This window comes from Manacus vitellinus, unplaced genomic scaffold (assembly GCF_001715985.3).
Source record: "Manacus vitellinus isolate BGI_N305 unplaced genomic scaffold, ASM171598v3 scaffold_47_pilon, whole genome shotgun sequence".
NCBI lineage: Eukaryota > Metazoa > Chordata > Aves > Passeriformes > Pipridae > Manacus > Manacus vitellinus.
The window spans coordinates 5990152-6008608 of record NW_021940585.1 but is presented as its reverse complement, the minus strand read 5'-3'; the positions used below and the strand labels follow the sequence as shown (position 1 = coordinate 6008608).

The 18457-nt window shown below is 53.2% G+C and overlaps 2 protein-coding genes across 4 annotated transcripts; both read right to left on the bottom strand.

Moving 5' to 3' along the window:
- Positions 1-121: 121 nt before the first annotated feature.
- Positions 122-5292, bottom strand: LOC103767209 (probable E3 ubiquitin-protein ligase makorin-2; the record flags this gene model as incomplete). Its single annotated transcript, XM_029962518.1, has 8 exons — positions 122-435; positions 518-647; positions 735-845; positions 1089-1309; positions 1403-1494; positions 1720-2003; positions 2113-2232; positions 5201-5292. Coding segments are annotated over 8 exons (1206 nt in total), but the record flags the coding sequence as incomplete, so codon positions are not given.
- PPARD (peroxisome proliferator activated receptor delta) lies at positions 3385-18313 on the bottom strand. Of its 3 annotated transcripts, none has more exons than XM_029962564.1 (7): positions 18225-18313; positions 8993-9221; positions 8186-8337; positions 7522-7660; positions 6749-6951; positions 5964-6417; positions 3385-5578 (listed from the first exon to the last, which is right to left on the bottom strand). In XM_029962564.1, the coding sequence occupies exons 2-7, from the start codon at positions 9120-9122 to the stop codon at positions 5331-5333; spliced, it is 1326 nt and encodes a 441-aa protein (XP_029818424.1). In that variant the 5' UTR covers positions 9123-9221; positions 18225-18313; the 3' UTR covers positions 3385-5330. The 3 variants fall into 3 exon arrangements, with proteins under 3 accessions (XP_029818424.1, XP_029818425.1, XP_029818426.1); XM_029962565.1 differs by having other exon boundaries at positions 5964-6414; XM_029962566.1 differs by having other exon boundaries at positions 8993-9107.
- Positions 18314-18457: the final 144 nt, after the last annotated feature.

The following is an 18457-nucleotide window of genomic DNA, read 5'->3' as shown; positions in this document are numbered from 1 at the left end:
GTTAACACCCCCAGCACCCAGCCCAGCCCCCCGCCCGGCACCCGCGGGTCTCCCATTGAGGGGGTGAGGGCAAGAGCATGGGGACTGTGCCCCACCACCCTGAGTCACTCCCGGCGCCCCGATAAATGGCAGCCAGACCGCTTCCCCATCCCACCCCCTCCCTGCAACACTGCCTATGCCCAGAGCCACTCCAAGACAATGGTGGAAGTCAAAAGCAGATGATTCCCCCTCCCAGAGATGCCATCAGCATCACCTAGGCCCAGTGTGACCCCCCACGGCTCAGTCCGAGTTGCTGAAGTCAATGAGAAGCATCTCGTGGCCATAACTTGAGTAGTGAAATTCCGTCTCCAGCACAGTGAGGGTGAGAGCCCACTCGAGCATGCAGAGCTCCTCATCCTCCTCACCAGAGCTCTCCGAGGAAGAAGGGTTGAACTCCTGCAGCACAGGAGGGAGGATGAGCCCCGGTCTCCCACTGCATTGCACCCAGCCCGGCCCCATGACTTGCCACCCCACTTACAGTGGGCATCCTCAGCCGCTGCTGTCTGCGCCGTGGCAGCCGGCTGGTGGGCAGCTCGTGCAGGTAGATGCAGTCAGACCTGAATGGGCAGTGGCCACGGTTTCGAACAAAGAATTTACATCTGATTTTCCTGCGGGATTCCAAGCACAGCTGTGAGTGTGGCTCCCGAGGCAGCACAGAGCCCACAGCCCTGCCACCCGCAGTTCCATGCACTCACCCCATCCGCGCCTTGAAGGTTCTGATGAGCTTCTCCTTCTCACCCACATCCGAGATCCAGTATTTGTGGGGAATATAGTAACTGGAAGTGATCCGGCACTCTGGGCAGGCCCTGGGTGAAGGCAATGGGTGCAGATGGGTGTCCCAAAAAGGGAGCAGGGAGCACAGGCTCAGCACCCATGCAGGGTGGTCCTGCTGCCATGGCCTCATCCAGTATCCCCATCCCTACTCCCACTGACGTGTTCCCAAAGAAAAGTCGTGCCAATGCAAAGTCACATCACCAGACCTAAGGAAGGATTTCAGGGTGCAGAAGGGGTGATGGTGACCACTCTCCATTGTCCCCATCCCCACTCACTTTATGACTGTGCTCTGGAAGTCCCGGCTGCGACGCCACTTGCGGATGCATCCCACGCAGTACGCGTGGCTGCAGTTCGGGAGGATCCCAAAGAGCCGCTCTTCTGGCAGCGGCTTCTCGTACACCCTGTCCATGCAGATGCCACACACCACGGCCTCACTCTGGGCTCTCAGTGCCTCGGTGGGGACTGGGGCTGCCGCAGCACCCAGATCCATAGAGACCTGCACGCAGAGAAGCAAAGCATGGCAACCCCCCAGCTCCATCAATGCCCTGGCCTTGGGGAGTGCCCGGCCACAGGACACCTCCAAACCCACCTCTGCAGGGTCAGTCCCCGTCACCATCTCCACCACTGTCTCTCTGGGGTCAGAGGAGTCTGCATCCAGTGCCAGCCCTTGTAGCTGGGAGCCTGCAGGAGGAAAGCTCTTAGAGGGGAAAAGCACATCCCCCCATCAGAGAGCCAGGCAGGCTGCTTAGAGCATGCAGCCTCAGCAGTGACGGTCCCCTGGAGACCTCTCCACAGCCCCAGCTTGGCCACGGTTTGGAGCACAGGCAGAAACATGCTCAGACTGCTCCACCGTGACCACTCCAGTATCCTCAGCCCCACTGGTCCCCTGGGCAGCCTAGCACCTACCTGAGGCACGCTGAGCATGTGTGGGGACAAATTCTCCAGTGATGTTATCAGGTGCTGCGACGTTCTTCTTGTCTTTCTGTTCCACCTCAACCTCCATGTTTGGGAACTTGAAGGCCACATGTGTCGTGCTGGGGGCAGGGTAGTCCGAGGTGCGCTGGGGTCCCACCCAGCCCTGGGCCGTGGCCGTGGGCACAGTGCCAGGCTCTGGGCCCCAGTGGCAGGGGGGCATGGAGGGATCCAGGCCATGGCGGGATGGCACCAGCTCCTCCTGGATGTGCTGGTAGCTGGAGGAGCCCAGAGACAAACAGACAGAGAGTCTCATCAGCCCAGCATGACTCCTCTTGGCTCCCAGCCCATCCTTGGGGCATCAGACTCCTGCTCGCTGCCCCTTACCTGCACTGCTCTCCGTAGCTGCAAAACCCAGTCTGGAAGTACCTGCAGATCTGAGCTGAGTTTCTGTCATGTAAGAAGCGGCAGCTCTGGCCCCATCGACAGGATCCACGGGCAAAATTCCTGTTGGCCAGAGGAGCCGCATGGTTGGGGTCAGACCCCACTCCAACCTTGCTCCACCAGCCACCCTGACACCCCTCCGGGTACCAGCTTTGTCTGGGTGGGGCCATAACTTGCAAAAGCCCCACCTGGTGTCCCGGCTCAGGAGCCCCTGTCAAGGGCAGAGCCCGGGGGAGCCAATGCTCTCCCAGCCCCATCCAGCCTTCTCTCCTGGTTAATTGCAAAGCAAAATAAAGCTTAGGACTGGGCTGGCCTGGGGGCTCTCCTCAGGGCAAGCCAGGGGTGCTGAGGGCTGGGGCAGCCCCTGGCTCCCTGTGGAGCCATGGAGAGCGGCAAGGAGTTCTTGGTTTGCAGCTGACGGGAAAGAGGTGCCTGGCTGGAGTGTTTCTGGGGACCCCCAGCTCCGGAGGTGGGGCAGCTGCATGGGGAAATGGGTGGGGGGTGGGTCAAGGCCATCCCAATCCACTCTCTGTCCCCACAAGGAGGGACTCGTGGTCCCATCTCAAGCCTATCTCCCCCAAAAGCTGCTCCCAGCCCTCCCGACCCCAAGCCTTTTACCTGCACCGGGGTCTCAGACAGCTCTCCCTGCCCGTTAACGTCCCAGATGCCACCGTCGAGCCCGGCTCCATCTGTTCCCCGGCAGCCAAGAGGGCTCGGCTACTTCCCGGGGCTGTTTATGGCCTCAGGTAGGTCCGGCTGGGATAATTCTCCCCTCGGAGTGGGGGCTGTGCTGCGATTTGGGCGGAAGACAAGCCCGAACAAGCCCGGGCTGATAGCACGCGGGAGTGTGAGCATTGTTTACTTTGAGTCAAGGACTTTCCAGCTCCTCTTGCTCCTAAGTGAGAAGCCTAGCGGGGGTCACCACTGCAGTGTGCATCACTAAATTCTGTATATTCTAATTCTTTTATCATTACTATTTCCTTTTTGTTTCAGTCATATTAAACTATCTTTATCTCAACCTATAAATTTCACTTTTTTCTCAGTTCTCTCCCCCATCTCACTGGGAAGGGAGGCAGTGAACAGCTTAGGAATCATGGCAAATTCCTGGAAATCACAACAGATCCAGCAAATCCCATCACCTCTGCTGGAAACCCTCCCATGGGCAGCCCCCCAGGTGCCAAGAGAAATCCCACAAAGATAAGCTGGACACTAAAAGGTTCTTAAATATTTAATTCAGATTTATTTAAAGTCAAGTCAGTTTGTGGACACTATTTATATTATTAAAAACACTTGGAGGTTTGTACTTCTAGCAAAAATATACATTTCAGTTTGAGGGTTGTTACACTGTTGAGGAAGGAAGAGCAAAGAGTTCCCCAGGTGATGGGCACAAGTCCTGCATGTGGCTGTGGTGGGGATGCCACGAGGGCTTTGGGATGGGCAAATCCCCTGGGCTCCATCCAGCACACGCATATCTCCAGTGCCTTCCCGGAGAGGGCTTCAAAGTGCTTCAGAAATGGTAACTCCTAACGCCCCTGCAAGGTAGGGAAGGGAGGGGCTGGGCAGGGAAACTGAGGCACAGCAAAGGGCTGGAGTGCGGCAGCAGGGGCAGGTTTGGCCATCGCCAGCCCTGTGACAGGGTGGGGAAGCCCAGTGCTCTTCCCCTTTGGGTTTTTTAAAGGAATTATTGCACCAGGGAAATCTGCTACCCTGAAGACAAGGAAAGTAAAATAAAACCGACTAATTTGCTCCCACAACCCCTCCTTGGGGATTTCAGCATTTTAATAAGGCTGCTCAGGACACACAGGACCAGGAGCTGCAGACAGGTAAGTGCTACTTCTTAGGTCAGACACCATCATCCTGAGAGGGAAACTGAGCCCTTCCCGGGTCCATCCTCTCCCCTCGAGCTCAGGTGATGCAGCCCTTCACACTGGGGGCTTAGCCCAGCCCAGCCCAGGCAGCACTATGGCGTTTCACTACAGCTGCGAGAAGTTATGAGGTAAAGTCCCAAAACGGTGCTGGGTTTAGGCAGACCCTGAAGCCTGGAGCTGTCCCAGCTCTCGGGACAGTGGCAGAGGAGGACTGGCAGCTTCCCCGATCTGGCTGTGCTCTCTGGGAAGCTCCTGCCCATTGTGAGCATCCTACCCGCTCCCTCCCAGTTTATAAATCCTTGGCATTTATACTGGGGTTTACAGCTGTAAAGCTCTTTGCAACCAATGCACTAAAGGATCCTTTTGCTCCCCCTCGAAGCAGAGAGCCGGTGACAATCCAGGTCCCTTTCACAGGGTAAACTGAGACAGGACACCAAACCCTGACCAGCCCAAAGCCCCTGACCCTGCACAGACCTTTTTGGTAACTCACAGCTGTGCAGAACAGCCAGTGGAAGCCACAAATTCCAGCCTCTGCTGTGAAGGTGAATTTTAACGAGTCAAATCCTTTCCCTCCCACCTCCCCATCCCTCCTCTCATACTGAGGTGCCAAGGAACACATTCCCTCTGGAATCAGGGTGCCAGGAGCACAGGTTCCCACACAGCACTCAGGAAGGCAGAGCTCGCACAGTCCCTCTGGGAGACAGGAACACACTGCACAGCACAGGGGGCTGCTGCTGAGGGTCCCTGCTAGGACAGCCTTACCCGTGTTCAAATACTCTAGCTTTTCTTTGGGAAAGAGAGAAACATCCTTTCACATCACAACTGCCCCAGACTTCACGGCTCAGGACTATGTCTTCGGAGTGCAAACAAACAAGAAAATACAGACACGCTGCAAGTGCTGCTGCTGGTCCCACCGGACCCCTGCACCTCGCTCGGGTCTCCTAAGGACCAGAGCTCCTCCCACCTTGGGCACCTGGGGTGCTGTAAGAACCCCACTGCCTGTGCCATGTAAACCGGGCGGCCGCTCCAGAGGCCCCGGAGCAGCTGGAGCTGGGCCGCAGTAACGGAAACAGCAGCTGTGGAGATTTGTTAGTGTGTGTTAACGGAAGCCCTGGCCGAGCAGGAGGCAGCTGCAAATCGTGACAGCATCTTGCCCTACGTACCGTATGTCAGGGTCACGTAGAAAAGAGTTTCCAGTAGAAGAAATGGAAGACACAGGGAAGGGTTTTCTTTGTTTCTGTACAAAGAGTCTTGATGGGAATCCATGGCTTCATTCTCATAAATAACAGGTCCTTAGTACATGTCCTTGTAGATCTCCTGCAGAAGTGGGTGCAGAGATGTCTCTGTCTCTGTCTTCTTGATCTTCTGCACCAGCTGGGCATGCTCTGTCACCAGCTGCCGCAGATCTGCCATCTTCTGCAGCAGCTTGGGGAAGAGGTACTGGGCATCCGGGTGGTTGGCCTGTAGGTGAAACTCCAGTACTCGCAGGATGTTGTCTTGGATTTCCTCCACCTGCTTCACGTTCATCAGGCCAGGACGGTCTGTGGAGAGGAAGCACAGTAGCTGCAGGGTCATGGGGCAGCCCTCCAAAGCACATGCTCCTCCTGAGGAAAGGAAGCTGGGGACTGTATCCCACCCACTGTGACTCCAACCTCATCAGCTAGAAAGGGGAGAAGTGCTGCCCACAGCAGCACATGAGAAGGAGATGCCACTTCTACACTCCTTGCTCTTGGTCCAAGCTTGCCAGGCATCACCACCACAGAGCAGCTTTGGGTTTGGAAGTGTTCAGTTCTCCTCTTGTGCCCCTGACACACCCCTGGCTGACCCCAGGGCCAGCTGCAGCTCAGCTCCCCCAGCCCCCTCTGACCCACCTCTAAGTAAGGAGGACTCTTCCTGACTCTGGCATGGCCGAGGGCACCCGCTCACCTCCACACAGGATGATGGCTGCCACAAACAGGGATAGGTCACTGTCATCCAGCTCCAGCGCATTGAACTTCACAGCAAACTCAAATTTGGGCTCCATAATCTCACTGAAGGGCTTGCGCAGGCTACGCAGGAACTCACGGGTCACAAAGCCGTTCCCGTTGGCCACCAGCAGCCCATCCTTGTTCATGATGGATGCCAGCATGGCGAAGATGGCCTCGTGCACCCCGTACTTGAGCAGAGTCACTTGGTCGTTCAAGTAGAGGCCTATGAAGCTGGGGATGCTCTTGGCAAACTCTGTGAGCTCCCGCACAGTCTCCACCGTGGTGCACTGGCAGCGGTAGAAGACGTGCACCCCAATCTCCTTGTAGGGGGGAATGCCATTCACCAGCTGCTTCCACACCAGCCCCTTCTCTGCCTGCCACAAGGTGTCCATGTCATGGATCACAAAAGGCTGCTTGAACAAGAAGCAAGTTAGGAGTCTGCTGTGGGGACTCGAGGTGCCAGCTCTGCCCAGGACACTCATGTTTGCCTGCCTGTCCCTGTGCTGTTCCCTGCCTCTGGGACTGACAATGCTCAGGCAACCTGCACCCACCACCACAGCACAAGTCTGCACAGCAATGGGACTTTTCCTAGCGAGGGGCAGGACATGCAGGGCCCACCTAGCTGCAGGTGGGAACTGGTGCATGTGAAACAGCTATGGCAGGAGGGAGATGTGCAGCATCTCCCAGAGAACAGCCCTCTGTGCTGGCCATGGCCAACCCCGCCTGCCCTGGGAGGGAACTTACTGGGGTGCTGCTGGCTTTCCCGGTCAGGATACCTCTTGCCTTCTTTTTGGTCATGTTGAAATTCTTCAGGTAGGCATTGTAGATGTGCTTGGAGAAAGCTTTCAGGTCAGCCACCTGCGGGTTCTGGCAGCTGATCTCGCTCGCTGTCAGCCCTGCCACCAGCTTTCTCTTCTCTGCCTCTGGCATGCGCCCGAAGCGGATTGCTGGGGGGGCAAAACCAGTGGGTCAAGACAGGGGGGTGACTCCAGGAGATGCATCCAGAGAGGTAGCAGGTTGTTCTGCCACCGCAGACGGACAGGTCTGCTGGTGAACCCCTGCACAACACAATGCTTCTCCAGGATGCAGCTCCTCCAGCACTGGCACCTTCATGAACCAGCCATTGTTGCTTCCCTCACACCAGACTCCCACCCCAGTCCTCTGGGCTCTTGCACAAACCCACATAAACACCTTTGCTTGGTCATGACCTACATGGTTACACGAGAAGTTTTAAAATCCTGGCACAGAAGAGCAATCTGTGTGTCCAATTCCCTCTGGGCCAGTTCATAAGGCACAGCCATGTACCAGCAGCTGTCCTGCATGGTGGGAATGAACAGCCCCTTCTCGTATAGAAGACAGGGATGAAGAGTCAAAAGCTTGAAATATTGTGTTTGAATGATCCTTTGGCAAGGAGAACCATGGGCTAAAGCACAGCCTGCCATATGCACCTTTCATAGGAGGGCAGCTGGCCCTGTGTCACCCAGCCAGTCAGGCCTGTGGTCAGCAGTGACACTCACCATTGTGTGACATGCCCAGGGAGAGGCATTTCTGGAAGCGGCAGTACTGGCACTTGTTTCGGTTCTTCTTCTGAATCTTGCAGCTCCTCTCACACTTCTCGTACTCCAGCTTCATGCGGATTGTCCGGCGGAAGAAACCCTGTAGGCAGGGAGCAGGGGGACATGGAGCAGCAGTGTTAGGGCCTGTGGTTTGGGACCTGGCTGGTTTCTTAACCCCAGGAGCCTCAGGGAGGTTCAGGCAGGTGAGTAGGGGGAGCCCTGGGTCTCTGATGCAAGCAGTCTCTATCCCAAGAAGGTTGTGCAGGAAGCACATCCAAGCTACAGCCAGCGATCCCAGGGGGATAAACACACAGCTCAGTGCTGATCTGCGGCACAGAAACCAACCTTGAAAAGCAAACTCAGGGGCCTTGTGGGGACAGATGGATTTGCCTTTCAAAGTAAAGCATGATGGGGCAAGATTTGGGCCACACGGGTCTCAGCCACCTTCCCAGGGCAGCACTTGCTGCCTGCCTCTACTTGCCACATTCTCTGGACAGGTTTTTTACACTCACTCAATCCCACATCCCTGTTTTGCTGCAAATCTGCTTGTTTGAGGAGGCAGCCCAGTCCCTGGGGTCTAAGCCCTGCTCGGTGCAGCTGAGCCCAGCCCTCCCTGCGGACTCACCTTGCAGCCCTCGCAGGCGTGCACGCCGTAGTGGAACCCCGAGGCTTTGTCTCCACAGACTCTGCACTCCACGTTCAGCGCTCCCAGGGCCGCCTCCTCACAGCCCACCTGCAGCTGGTCCGACAGCGAGGGAGAGGAGCTCTGTGACACGTCTGCAAACACACACAGGGACGTGTCCTTCCACGTTACAGCCATAGGCCCAGCTCCTGGTTTGGCCAGCTCCTCCAGCCATGGGGCTGAGGAGGGATTTCCAGCCCTGTCCTGCCCGCCACTGCCATAGCAGCTGGCCAGTTACCAGGAATCAGGCACTGGCTCCAGGCAGATTCCAGGCATTCATGCCCAGGCAATGAAACACAACCAGCTGATTTTATAATCCTTGGTTGGCTAGCCGCTGGCACAGGGCTGCCCAGCTGGAACGTCCAGGGCTCTGGAGGAGCCTCTTCAGCAGCCACAAAACTTCTCTCCCAGCTCCTACAATCACTTTGCACTGAGGACTTCAAGAAGTGTCCAGGGAAGCATTCCTAAGCACCCTAGGAGGCCCCTTGCTCTGAGGCATAATGTTACCTGCCTGTCCTTTTAATTTCCACTCCACAACCCATTGCCAATGGGTGTGCAGTGACCGCAGAGCAACAAGTGAGCCTCTCCATGACTTGGCTATTGGTGCATTATTTCACAAAGGGAAGAAATTAAAACCAGCTGAACTCCATTCAGAGACAGGTCCTCTGCCCTTGCAGCTGAGCACGCTGCCTGGGGGCTGTGGATGCCTGTATGCTCTGGGGGCAGATGAGCTCCCATGGCTCCACTTACCTGTGTAGCTGCTTGAAGGCAGCGAGCTGTCTGGTCCTCCAGTTGGGTCCGAGGCTCTGCTTGCCACCATCACTGCCTCTTCCTCTTCCTCTTCCTTGACCTCAGGTACTTCCTCCTGTAGTTGTTCCATAATTGATCACCCCTCAGTGCCAAGACTGCAATCCCTGTCATAGCTCTGGCATCATCCGTGTCTATCCAAGATGGACCCCACCAGGCTGTTCCTGCTAGCCTGCAGGACACGGGAGAGAGGCCGGGGTCAGCGCTGAGTGCCTGCACGGAGCAGCTCAGCAGCAGGACAGTGTGTGACCAACCACACCAGTCCTGCTCTGCGCTCGCTCCTCAGCCCGTGAGACATGCAGAGCTGGGGCCCTTTAAAGACCCCTTTGCACTCTGGAATAAACATTCCCTAAGACTCAAGGAAGCAAAACCTCACAGAACTGTATTTAAAGGCCAGCAGACAGAACCCAGATGACAAACCAGCTCAGATGCCACCCAGGGACCTGGGGTCCCCAGCCTGCAAGTCCCATAGCAGAAACACCGCCCCAGACAACGTCCCCCAGAGCCGCCAGTGCCCTAGGATGTCACGGTGGCAGCCAAGGCCAGTGTCTTTCAGAGCCAACACCTCCAGAAGGATCAAGGTAGGGCTGGCTTCATCCTACATCCCCATCCAGCCACGGCAGAACTGGGACCAGGAGCAGCGGCTGACCGGGGTGTTCTGTGCCCATGGGTGGGGGATGCTGGGGGAGCAGGGCTGGATGTAGCAGCAGGCAGTGGCTTAAAGCCCCTGGCCCGTGTGAGCCATCTGCAAGACCGACGGCTTCCTGCTGGCCCTGCGCTCGTGCTCCTTTCCATCACAGCACTGCCAGTTACAGCCTCTGTGTTTGTTTTCACTTGGCTCCTCTGCCAAGAGCTGCTGGGTTGAACGTGTTGCTGTTGCTCTGCGCAGCTGCCGGGCTCTGCTCAGCCACAGGGTCCAGCAGCACAATCCCAACAGCCACACAATCCAACCAGTGTCTTAATCCTGAGTTTCCTGTGGGAGGAATGGCCCCATCCTCCCCCCGCGCTTCCGCTCCTTGTTTGCCTTACTCTATCCCAAAGAGCGCACGAAAAGCTCAAGCTGTGCAAACGATGCATCGCCACTACCACAGCCATTGCAGAGCCATTCCCACCTCCCTCCCAACCATGTGGATCTTGCCTGAGCATCCAGCTTGTGCTGCAACATCCTGGTGCTCATTTACCTCCAGATCTTGCTTCCTAAACCAACTCTTGCTCGAGTAATTAATATCTCAAGCCCGGTTTATGTAGAGTTCCATCCACTTCCTTAAAGGAGCTATTTTTAAGCAGAGAAATATCCATCAGGAAAGCCACTAAAATTCAGGTTCTTCCAGGAAAGCCTCAATTTGCAGGCCCAAGTTAAACCAATGCAGCATCTCACAGGAGCCTCATACAAGGGCAACCCTAAGCTCTGGGATGGCCTGTGCCCTGTGCCCAAGTCCGTGGCACAGCTCAGGTCTTGCTGGGGGAGGGTGCAGTGACCCAGGACTCCCTGGGTTCGTTTGCCCTCCTGCAGCAGACCCTCATGCCTCACACTTTGCACTTAGAGCTGCAGCCAGTTCCTTGGATTCCTGGAAAGCTGTCAAGGTCAGAGCTCCCTGCAAGATCAAGGAAGCAGCTGAGGGAGAGGACAAAACCTGCAGGTGGGAGGGTGAACACAAACATGTTGTAAAGCCAGGAAAAACGTCACCCCCAGAGCTGGTACTGCACAAGAGCCTGGGTCTCCCGCAGCCAAAAGGGCTTTGTTTTTCCCCCTCTACACTGGGAATTCAGACTGCAGGACAGGTGTCTTTGTTTCCAGGAGAGGTACTTTAGTGGCAGCAGTGAGCACACTGCTTGGTGGCAGGAGCAGGCAGAGGGGTGCTTCCTTCCCACACGAGCACTGAGGGACCATTGAAAGGCTGTGTTATCCTTGGCCTCCACTCACACATCCAGTGCAGTGGGACATGGCACACAGGCAGGAAAACCTATTCACTGGAGAGGGAGGGTAATGAGCTCAATCGTTTTCAAGGTTCTATATAAATGATCATACAAACGTCAGGGAAACACTTTTGCCTGGAAGAGCAGTTAGTGGGGGAAGCTTGTGGAAGGAGAAACTCATCTACAGTGGAAAATCCATCCTGCTCTGTCTGAGCACAAGGAGGGACCTGCCCTGCCAGCACTGCAGCCTGGAATCTTTGTGAGACAGCACTAGAGATAACAGAGGATGGCCAAAGGACCCATCTCCACCCGAAGGACCTCTCCAGCTGCTTGGTGCCCCCACATCCAGTGGTCAAGTGGACAGAGCAGGATAAGAGAACTCCATCTCCTCCTCTTGGCTAAGGAGTCCCCCACACCAGAGCACAACACACAAGCTTCAAGCTGCAGGGAGAAGGGCAGAGATTTCTGCCCAGCATAGCCAACCACTCCTTTTTGCCATTTGGCAGCTCTCACAGAACAGTGATGGAAACAAGGATGAAGACTGTGAATTCCTTCCTAAGTTTCTCCAGAGAATCCAGCAAAGCTGTTTCCCTTCTTCTTCCCACAGGGGAATGAGCAAGAGGGCAAACATCTTGTGACTTGCTCTGCTCTTGCCTCAATCCCTGTTCCAAGGAGCTTTGGTAACCCTGGCTGAGCCAGCAGTTCTCTCCCAGGAGCCCGCAGCTGGCAGAGGGAGGGTTTGTTTGCTGGTTCTGGGCTTGGGCTCATGCCGGCTGGCTGCAAACAGCTCGGGCAACAGGTTTGTCTTTCCTAGAAGCTGGTATCTACGCCAAGCTAAAACACTGGTGGGAACAGGGAAAGAGATGTGGCACACAGGGAGCTAAAAAACCGGAATAAAAGTTAAAAAGAGATAAATCTTCCGTGTGGATTCCCTTCAAGAAGGCAGTACTTCTCCAGAGCTGACCAAGATCCAAGCCTCCAGTTCATCAACCCACAGCTTGTGCTGTGGCCCAGGAGCTCCCCAGTGCTGCTTAGTGCATAAACCCTGGAGCCAAGCTCAGAGTTCCCAGGCAAAGCCAAGCGCCAAATAAAGGTCCAAACCTCCCAAGGTCAAGTCACAGAGTTGATCTGCTCTAAGTAGTTGTTCAACTTACCGTAAAAGAGGTCACCAGGAACTGTAAAAGGAAACCAATTTATCATGGGAGCACTTCTGACTTGTGTTTTTATTCCTCTGGACAAAAATGTTAGCCAAATTCACAGTCAACAGAAGCAGAATGGGTGAGAACTCAGCCCTCCGTAGGGCAGTGCTGTGAGGCATATTTTGAATCCAAAATTGACCTGAATCCATACAGGAGATGTGATTACTGCTGGTTGACCACCTCTTGGCAGACTCCCCTCAGGTTGTGTCACTGCTTCCAAGATCTGCTGAACAAGTACCAGTTTCTGTTCCTCCTCCTCCACGTCAGCTACCACTAATAAAAGCCAAATATGAGCTAAGCAGATGCTGCAATACAGGAAAGGTAACTAAGTGTACAAAACAGGAGAGACAAACACTGAAAACATGTTTGTGTTTGTTCCTGGAAGATCAGCATGCCCCCACATTAGCCAATGAGATCTCAGCAGCACTTATTAGACGAGTGCTTCCTCCCTTACTCAAAGTCTTGGCTGCAAGGCAGGCTACACACAAAAACAGACTACTGGAGCTAGATAGGTTCTTCCTTGCCATGCAGCCCTGACCAGGATGGATATTCTGGGCCGGATTTTTCCCCTTGAAGCGCTTGCTCAGATGTTGGGTCGTGCCCCAGAGTCCAGTCCTGTGATTCTCTCTCCAAGCCTGACCACCTGTGTTTCCCCAAGCATGAGCCCAGCTGACTAAGCAGCAGGGTGCTGCCAGAGATGCCATTACCGTGCTGCTGCTAATTACTCAGGGACATGTGACACGGTGCAGGAGATTCCCTCGACTGCCTTGAGAAGCCAGGCTTGCCAAAATGAATCACACATATGCTGCGTGTTTTAACTCACCCACTTCCTGGGCATTGAGGGGAAAAAAGAAACTTGTTAAAAAGATTACAAAACTCAACGGATTCTTCTCCTTTCATACCATGATTGATGCTGTTACCCAAAAAAGGTCACAGCACTTTGCTGCAAAAGGAACTGCTTTCTCGCCTGTGCTGGGTTTGCTGAGAGCACAAGAGGTATCGCAGACATAGGAACAAATCAGACTTTGGGCACTGAACTCTCAGCCATGTGCAAAGGAGGGTCTGCCAGGCTGCTTGGCCTCCAGGAGTTGCAGCCATTCCTGGCTCCAGCAGGTCCAAGCATGAATAAGATATGCTCGGAAATCTAGAGATGGCAGATTACTGAGAGACAGAGGAATCGTCCCTCCACACCTTCCCAGTGGAGAGACTCTCTACCCTTATCAGGCTCTACGGCTGCCATTGGCAGAAGGGCAGCAGCAGGACATGCAGGGAAGAGCTGCACAGTTGTTAGCTCTTATTTGAAGTGCTGCTCCACAACCTTCAGCAAATTCAGTCAAGTCCCATACCTTCATTTCCTTCATCATCAAAAAACCCACAAACAAAACCAAGACTCACCACAAAAAAACAAACCTAGGACTTCTACAGTGCTTCATTCCTGATCCTCCCCTTGCTGCGTTAGCTCACAGAGACAGAACGTTTTGGAAGTGCAGAGCAATCGATCAGTGCCAAGTGTCATTGTTTATTCCTGTATTATGGATTTTGGCACCTGTTCGCAGTCACGCTTGCAGGTCTGGCCCGCCCAGCCCCCAGTCAGCACCCCACACTTCTCGTGACCACCTTCTCCTGTTATACATTCCTGTACGAGCCGTTTCCAGGAAGACTTTCAGCAAATAAATGGGCGCATCTCATTCTGACAACTGCTGACCGGCATTTGTGCTTTGCTGTCAACTCACACCAGCCCAGAGCACCCAGGGCCAGGAGGGGCATGTGGGTCTGACCCACTGGAACAACAGCAGCCAGGAAACGAGCAGGTACTGGAAAGGTGACAGCACTGGGGCTTCTCAGTGCTGGAAACAGCACAGAAGTGCTGCTATTTGAGAAGACCACTAAGACTGGCAAGGAGAGAGAATCATCCCCCCACAGCCCAGGGCACAAGCAGAGGTGGCTGTGAAGCTGTGGTAATGCTTTGGCATCACACTGCAAACCCAGCACACACATGCTAGAGAAGCTGTCTGGGATATACTCTCCTTTCCTTAACCATCCTGAAGGTGAGGAGAGGTTGAGGGCTCAGAACTCACTGAACCACTGTAAGATGATGCTTTCCCATACTGCTGAAGTTCTCTTGGCTGTACTCCAGGGCTGCTGGTTTGCTTAAGGACCTCTTGTCCTCCCAAACCTGAGCAGGACACGTGGAAGGATCTGGTTTCAGGAACATCAGTAATTATAGAACAGGGCTGATGAGGGAGGAGCTCACAGGAACAGCAACACCACTTCCCAAGGCAAACACTGGGCACAGGCTGTTACAGACTCAGAGTAGCACTGAAATGGAACTCCAGGAAAGTGGCAAGTGGAACAAGCTGTGGCTGCCAACGGGAGTGCTGATGGTCAGTGAGGCCATCGTTTGGCAGTGCTGCACACACCAGGACCCAGCTTAGCTTTCCCCAAAGTCTCAGTGTCACTGGGACAGTAGCAAGAGTCACCTCTGCTTTGGATGGGGCAATCAGCTCCCCAGAAAAGCAATGGGGGGCAGAAAAGCAGCAGCGGGCCAATGCATCGCTCAGGATCACACACACGTGTGTGCAGCCTTCTTTCTGGAGCCAAACACCCAGCAGGCCCCTAAGTTTTATTGCGAGGCTGCCAGTGCTCCCAGGTCCAGGAAAAAACCCCATAAAACCAGTAGCAAGCCTTCTCCTCTTTGCAGCGACAGATTTAGATCCCATGGGCTAACCAGGAAAAAAAAATAAATCCATCAGCCTGTAAATTTTGTTATGTTTACACTTGGACTCACAGAAAAGTGCTATTGGTTTTGTAGACCTTAGCAAAATATCCTGGGCACCAGCCATGCTGCTCTAATCCCAGGATGCAGCTGACAGAGAGCAATTGTGCCCAGGCACAAGTTCCGATGATTCAGCAGGGCCAGGGAACACGTGCCAGGGAACTGAGACAGATCGAACAGATCCCTGCATCTGCTGTAGCTCCACTTCAACCACAGAGCAGGAAAACAGAGGGGTCCAAGTCTAACTGCACAGGTCTCCATGGGAAAACCTCCAGAGAACATCAGAATCACTTTGCTACACAAACCAGTTCAACATCCTCTCAGGGAACTAGATGGGAATGCTGTTTCCTTACTATTTTTGGCCACGTTCACATAGCAAGAGCTGGCTGGAGAACAGAGATTTCCCTGCACTTTCAGCAGTGAAATGAGCAGCAACCATGTCAGCATAATTCTGCCAAGATTCACAGTGTGTTCTGACCATTTGAATTTCTGCACCAGCCCCCAGAAAACAAAACATTTGAGCAAAGCATTAATACCTTTCATAACATCCTTGTGTCTTTGGCACTGTCTTGAGAGTACAGGGTGAGCTGCAGTGGTCCACAGCAAGCCAACGACTACTGTTTCCCAACACAGCCAGCTGCTGGGAGCCTAGTGGGCTCCACAAGTTCATGCTCACAAACAAACCTCTTCCAGAGATCCCCATGTCCCTAAGTCCCACAATACAACACCTACCTCACGGACATAAGAACCCATGGACATTTTCAGAGATATGGGACTCTGACCATCAGCCCTTATGGGGTTAACAGCTTTCAAGGGCCAACATCTCTAGCAGAATCCATATAACCAACTTAAAGGTGAAAAGCTGATTTGAGCATTTTCAGAAATGTCCCAGATTGCATTATGATGAAATCGAGAGTTGCATTAAAAAAATGTTTGTAACAAGTCAGGCAGGATAGAGATTTGAGCTTAAGTTCCCATCAGCAAGGTGGCTGCACAAAGTATTGTTATTTTGAAGCCATCTCAATGGACCTCTCCTCAGCCTGACAAAGCTTTTCCTGAGGAGACATTCATTAGGCAGGCATGTGGTTCACAGTAAAGCCTATCTTAACAGCTCATCAAAGAAACACTTCTCTATCAATTCATTTGGCCTTTCAAATCACCAGAACTATTCCCTGTCTCCATCCCACATCTATGTTATGGGTTGAACATGTAAGTTCTGTTTTTTGCTCTTCCAAGCTGCAGTTTGCAGACCAGGGCAAACCAGGAAACACATTGATGGAAACAGTTCTGGTTAGCATGGAGGTTACCTGGCCGTGGCTATGCCCCAGCCCAGAGATGGGCTCTGTCTTGACCCAGCACCATGAGAAATGGTCACGCTTCTGGCTTGTGCTTTCATCCTGTCACTTCCTCCTTGGTCATGATTCTCCTGCAAACCACAGCCTCCCCAAAACTCAAACCTTCAAAGCAGAACCTGTCCATGGGGTCCCCAGGGAAGCACCCTGACAGTCACATGTACTTTGGAACCCTTTGCAAAACCAAATGGAAAGACCTGACCCAAATGATCACAGATGTTCACAAGCTCTTGACTAAGCTTTGGAGGACACAGACATTTTCCAGATACTGTGATCCAAACAGTGAATATTAGAGCATTTCAAGAAGTCATCCTGAAACTGAGATACATCTCAAGTCAGTTCTACTCTGAACCCTTCCTGAAATCAAGCAGGGCTCTGGTGAATGTCACCCCAAAACATATATTTTGGGTAAGACACATTTCACAATCTCCTTGACCAAAAGGACTCATAGTGGCATCAATCGTTCCATTCTAAACCCTGCTTTGAGAAAGTAATTTCCCAGGCATTCTGCCAAGGCAAGCACATTTCAGAGTATTAACAAAAAAATAAAACTAGCTCTACAGAAAAATCTCATTTGTACTCACTATGGAAATGACTTCTGCTTGTCTAGACTTTCCCAGGGTCTCCAAAATTATTGCAGCAGTGCTAAGCAGTGTATCTCTGAACATGAACACTTCTAGAAAAGCAGAGATTGTTCTGCAGCACCTGATGAGAAGCAGTGAACACAGCCTGACAAATCCACAGGTATCAGTTTGTTCCTGCTCCAAGCAAGAAAGCCAGTACAAAACACAAACCCCCGACATCTCTAAAATGTCATAGTCAAGGCAAGCCAGCCTGGCAGCAAATAACCTTTCAGGCATAAGCACTGTAACATCATCTCACCCAATTAAAACACCATTTGCATGTCAGGTTCTGCTGTTCAAAGGAGATGAAGAGCCTTTTGTCGTGCCAATTCTGCAGTCTCCAAGAACATTTGCAGATTTCCAGCTCATAATTCAATAGCCACAGACGAAATATTCCCCAAAAGGCAACAAGATGTACCGTACAAAAATACATATTTGTCAAAAAGCATCACGCAAAAGAGACGGAGCCCATCAACACCAGGAAGCAATTCTGTAAAACAATGCTCTTCTGATCAGCAAAGCCTCACAGGGCTCATTACAAAATCCTCTCCATATGCTGTGAAGATCCTTGGAAGTTTGTGTCTTGAATATCAGAACAGAGACAGCATAACAGTTGCACAAACTTGACACAGAAATCCACGGGAGCTGAACACCTCAGACTTGTGTTGTGGCAAACACACACCCACAGCCAGGTGCAGACAGCCTCGGCACCGCTGGAAGCCACACACATTGTCCCGGTGCGGGGACTTCAGTGAAGACTTCCAGGTATCACTTCAGAGGTCTGCAGGCAGGAGGGTGCCCTGCCCGATCCCACCGACCAGCTCCTCCAAACCCCTACCCTGGCTCTGCCGTGACCTGCTCGGCTCTGTCCGGCACCAGCAGACGTCAGCAGTGCCACGCGTGTCGGATCGGTGCGTGATTGGTTACCCACACGCGGCCCCGGATCTCATGTGCCCTCCCCAACCTAACAGGAGCCAATTTCAGTCATAATCATCAGTGAAACAATGAAATATTATGTCACTATGCTTTGACAAGCAATAGCCAGCTGAGAAGAACAGGATTAGACCACGGTCCTCACAACGTACTTCTAAGATCATATTCATAAAGATCATATTCAGAAACTAAACAAAAATAAGGTATAGAGTTTAAATTTACAAAGAAATTTAAGAACGTTTAAGCTCCTGGATGAAAGTGAAACTTGCTGAAAGCAAACTGCTCTTCCCAGGCTCTTCCGTGTCCCAAGTTTACAGAAACATACATAAGGTAAGTGCCTTGGTCAGTCGCCTGCACGTGAAGGGAAAGGGTTACCTCTGTGGAGCTGCTGTCCCTGTCTGCCTGTTGTCGAAAGCCACCGCTCGGTCACCATGTCAGCATGGAGAGCCAAAACCTGGAGCAATCTGCAAGAGGACAGAGCGCAGATTTCCACGGCTGTGCTGAAGGCCAGATATTTATGCCGCTGGGAGCACTGGGCTGGGTCCAGCAGCAGCTCTGAAATTTAAACACACACTCCCTCTACCGCAGGCGGTCACAGCATCTGCCCC